Here is a 3,861-nt window from a genome sequence, read left to right as displayed (position 1 = left end):
TCAAATTTAAACTATGAAACCTAAAGGGTGTAAATTGAAACTTTTCAAACTTACTAGGTCAAATATTTGTCTAATAATAATCCTATATTATCCATATTTAACCAAATCCATTAATTTTGATAAGGATAAACATTCCAAACATGAAAAAATCGATTTTAGGCAATAAAATCGAGTTTTGGTAATTATCCTTAACATAATCTGCTCAAAAAATCGAAAAATCCGGCAACTGACTCGAAAACTCATCGAGTTGAGTCCAGAACTCGTCGAGTTCATATAGAACCCGTCGAGTTCCTGCTCCAGACAGCAAAAACTTTCGATTTTCTGATTTTTGGCAGTTTAATTTTGCATTTATTCAATAGAAAAATGACCTAGGCTTTGATACCACTGATGAGTTTTAAGCATAACATCAATCATATGGTGTTCATGCAACCCTAATTGCTTGGATCTAGTTTTTCTACTTTGAACATGCAATAAACTTCCAAGACTTACAAATCCTAGATCTAGCATACAAGTAGTCAAATTAACATATAAACTAGGGTTTAGATCTTACCTTGATTGTTATGTAGCAATAACAATCTTAATCCTTCTTGTGATTGACTTTGGAAAGCTTAGTGCCTGAAATGTTGCACCTCTAATGGAGTCACAAACACCATAAGCAATAAGGATGAAGTAGGAGAAGAGAGGAGGCACCAAAAACGTCCAGAAACCCTAGAGTAACTCTTGTTCATGTTTTTGGGGCTTAAGGGTCCTTTAAATAGGTAGGCTATCAGGGTTATCTAACAAAGAAACCCTAATTTGACTGCTTAAGCCCTAAGCAGCCCATGGACTTCCTTTGGAACATCCCTTGGACGAAAATCATATGGACTTCCCATAGATTTCATCCAACCTATATTCCAAGGTGATCCCTAGCCCAATTGCAATTATCTTATAATTACACTTCCACTCCCCTAAGTTAATTAATCTCTTTTAGCCACAAAATTAATTCTTAATTAATTCTTGACTAATATTAATTAGACAATATGATTTCTCCTTTAATATATTATTCTTATAATATATTAATAAATCATAATTAATCATTTATCTCCTTAATTCTTCCTACAAGTTGCTATGGTGAAGGCAACCCAAAGGGATCATACTCATAATCGGGTCAAGTACATACCAAAATAGTTATAGACTTAGACACTAATCCATCATATATAGGGCTAGGTTATAATGTGGATGGACAACTATTGTGTGGACGTGTGAATAATGTTATTTTATAAAAATTACTAAGAGAATATGTTGTTTAGTAATGTGAATACGTTCAATCTCACAGAATTGTTGTTATTTTAATGGATTCTCACTAATTCTAATTCATTTTTGTCCTTATTCATTGTTTTTTATATATTTTAATTCTTACACAATATGACTCAATAAACGTCCTGATAACATTCTGATAATTAAAAAAAATGTATAATAACCTTATAGACGATTTAATTAGTGAAAATGCTTAATAATTAAAATAATTATATAAGATTGAACGTATTTATTTTATCAAACAACATATTTTGTTTGTAATTCTTTACAGAATAGCATTATCCACACGTCCATACAATAGATGTCAATCCACATGTGAACCTAGTTATATATATATATATATATATATATATATATATATATATATATATATATATATATATATATATATATATATATATATATATATATGTTCAGGTTCATTTGAGACCATTCTAATTTTGTGAGACCGTGAGACCAAATCTAAAAATAATTTTAAAATGCAAAATAAATGGAAAAATCCAAAAAAAAAAATTTAATATTATTTTCGGAACTTGAATTAACTAAAAAAATTTAAAAAAAAAATTAAAAAAATCCTGTTTTTTTTTTAAATACGTGAAATATTCTAATAGAATATTATACTAACATATTGTAAAAAAATAATTTTAAAATGGAAAATAAATGAAAAAAAAATCTAAAAATTATTTTTTTGAATATTATTTTCGGAACTTGAATTAACTAAAAAAAATCTCATTTTTTTTAAAAATATGTGAAATGTTGTAATAGAATATTACACTATACATATTCTAAAAAATAATTTTAAAATGCAAAATAAATGGAAAAATCCAAAAATTCTTTTTTTAAATATGTTTTTTGGAACTTGAATTAACTAATAAAAAATAAAAAAATGCGTCTCACGATCTCACAAAATTAGGTCGTCTCACATGAACCTAATATACTAGTGTATTATATATATATATATATATATATATATATATATATATATATATATATATATATATATATATATATATATATATATATATATATATATATATATATATATATATATAATACACTAGTATTTGTTTAATATAATCTTGTATATAAAAAGAATTTGGATGTTAGAAGCTTTCATGATTTACGACCCGAGTAGCCAGCCATCTCAGACTATGCCACCAATAACATTCAATCTATTTGATCCATGTCGATGATCAAAGACTGCACCACCACCAAACCATCGTCCACAACCGTGAGGAGCTCCTGCTTTCTCGGTTGTTTTGGTTGTTCCGGCGAGAAGATACAGCACAGGGATAAAGTCAACTTGGGCTGCCGGCGTCGTTGGATCTCTAAGTGGAACTTGAGTTTCAAAAAATCCGCCACCAAGACAGTTCCTGTTGAACTCACCTCCACCTCCCGGAAATCAAAGTCGTTTCAGCTTTTGGAGAAACATGCTCCGGCGACATCCGATACAACATGGGAAATTCAGGTGGTGGAAGAAGACGCAACGTTGACCAAAAAATCTGTTTTCATGGTGGAGGGAAACCATGCTCCGGAGACATCCAATGAACATAATAACCGTCGGAAAAAATGGATTTCTATACTCAAGCGTCAAAACGCGTCATCCCGTAGCAGCCGAAAAGAAATGAAAGCGGCCACCACAACAGCCACCAGTGCCGGCCTAGACCCCCCGGGAAAAAAATCTGTGACAATTTCTTACCCTGTTGTTTCTTTCCCTCTCAAACCTTTGACGCATGCGACGTCTCTACCGCCGCCTAAGGAGAAGAAACCTTCTCATGCTCCTCCTGCAGCCGGCGGAGCTGACATAGTAACTTTCAACAAGCAGCCGCCGTTGCCTGGGGGGTTTGATTCCGTGATTGGTATGTCATTAATACTAGTGACACTATTCATAATGCTGATATGGGGTAAGATATGTGCTGTCCTTTGTACTACTGCGTGGTTTTTTATAGCGCCACGCCTGGTGGCCGGCGGGGAACGTTCTGCCTTACCCACAGCGGAGAAGGGACGGCAGGAGTCACATATTAACTTGGATTTGGAGTCAACGGAATACAAGAAAAAGGTGGTTTTAGAAGGACTTCTTCAAAGAAACCACCGGAATGTTGTTGGTAGATTGTAGCTTTATAATCCTTAGCTATTTTTCGAATTCTTATTATTTTCTTTCTAAAATTATTTTACTTTTGGGGTTTTCATAGGGTTCAAGGAGATCGTACATACCATTTATTTTTCTTTTTTCTTTTTTGTTTGTTTGTTTAATTATTTGTGTACTAAAAATGGTTTTCAAACTCAACTATCATTGTGAAATTCCTAAGTAATTACCATTACGCCACCTGTATTATGGTGCGATTTTATTGGTTATAATTATTTAATTATACATACAATTCAATTGAAATATTTGATTATTTATCAGTCTAATCAAGAAACCGACACTGAGTAAATTCAAACAAATGACATTAAGAGTAACTTTACATTATTTCATGTTTCAATATTGTGATGTTATTGGTTGGTTGGATTATAGGTTTTGACTTTGTGCTTTGTTTTTATTATTTGTATTGTTCTTGAAGAGGG

General features: G+C 31.7%; 1 protein-coding gene across 1 annotated transcript; it reads left to right on the top strand.

Moving 5' to 3' along the window:
* The first annotated feature begins 2,396 nt into the window (after positions 1-2,396).
* LOC145033516 (uncharacterized) lies at positions 2,397-3,640 on the top strand. Its single transcript, XM_078982110.1, has one exon. The coding sequence runs from the start codon at positions 2,480-2,482 to the stop codon at positions 3,410-3,412; it is 933 nt and encodes a 310-aa protein (XP_078838236.1). The 5' UTR covers positions 2,397-2,479; the 3' UTR covers positions 3,413-3,640.
* The last annotated feature ends 221 nt before the right edge of the window (positions 3,641-3,861 follow it).

The sequence above is a fragment of the Lactuca saligna genome, chromosome 3 (genome assembly GCF_052625555.1).
Source record: "Lactuca saligna cultivar CGN05327 chromosome 3, ASM5262555v1, whole genome shotgun sequence".
In the NCBI taxonomy this organism is placed as follows: Eukaryota; Viridiplantae; Streptophyta; class Magnoliopsida; order Asterales; family Asteraceae; genus Lactuca; species Lactuca saligna.
The sequence above is the reverse complement of the archived record's forward strand: the minus strand, read 5'-3'. Positions and strand labels throughout refer to the sequence as shown.

What these genes read in the sequence shown, in the direction of transcription:
- LOC145033516 (XM_078982110.1), top strand. Translation starts at nt 2,480, where the DNA reads ATGTCGATGATCAAAGACTGCACCACCACCAAACCATCGTCCACAACC.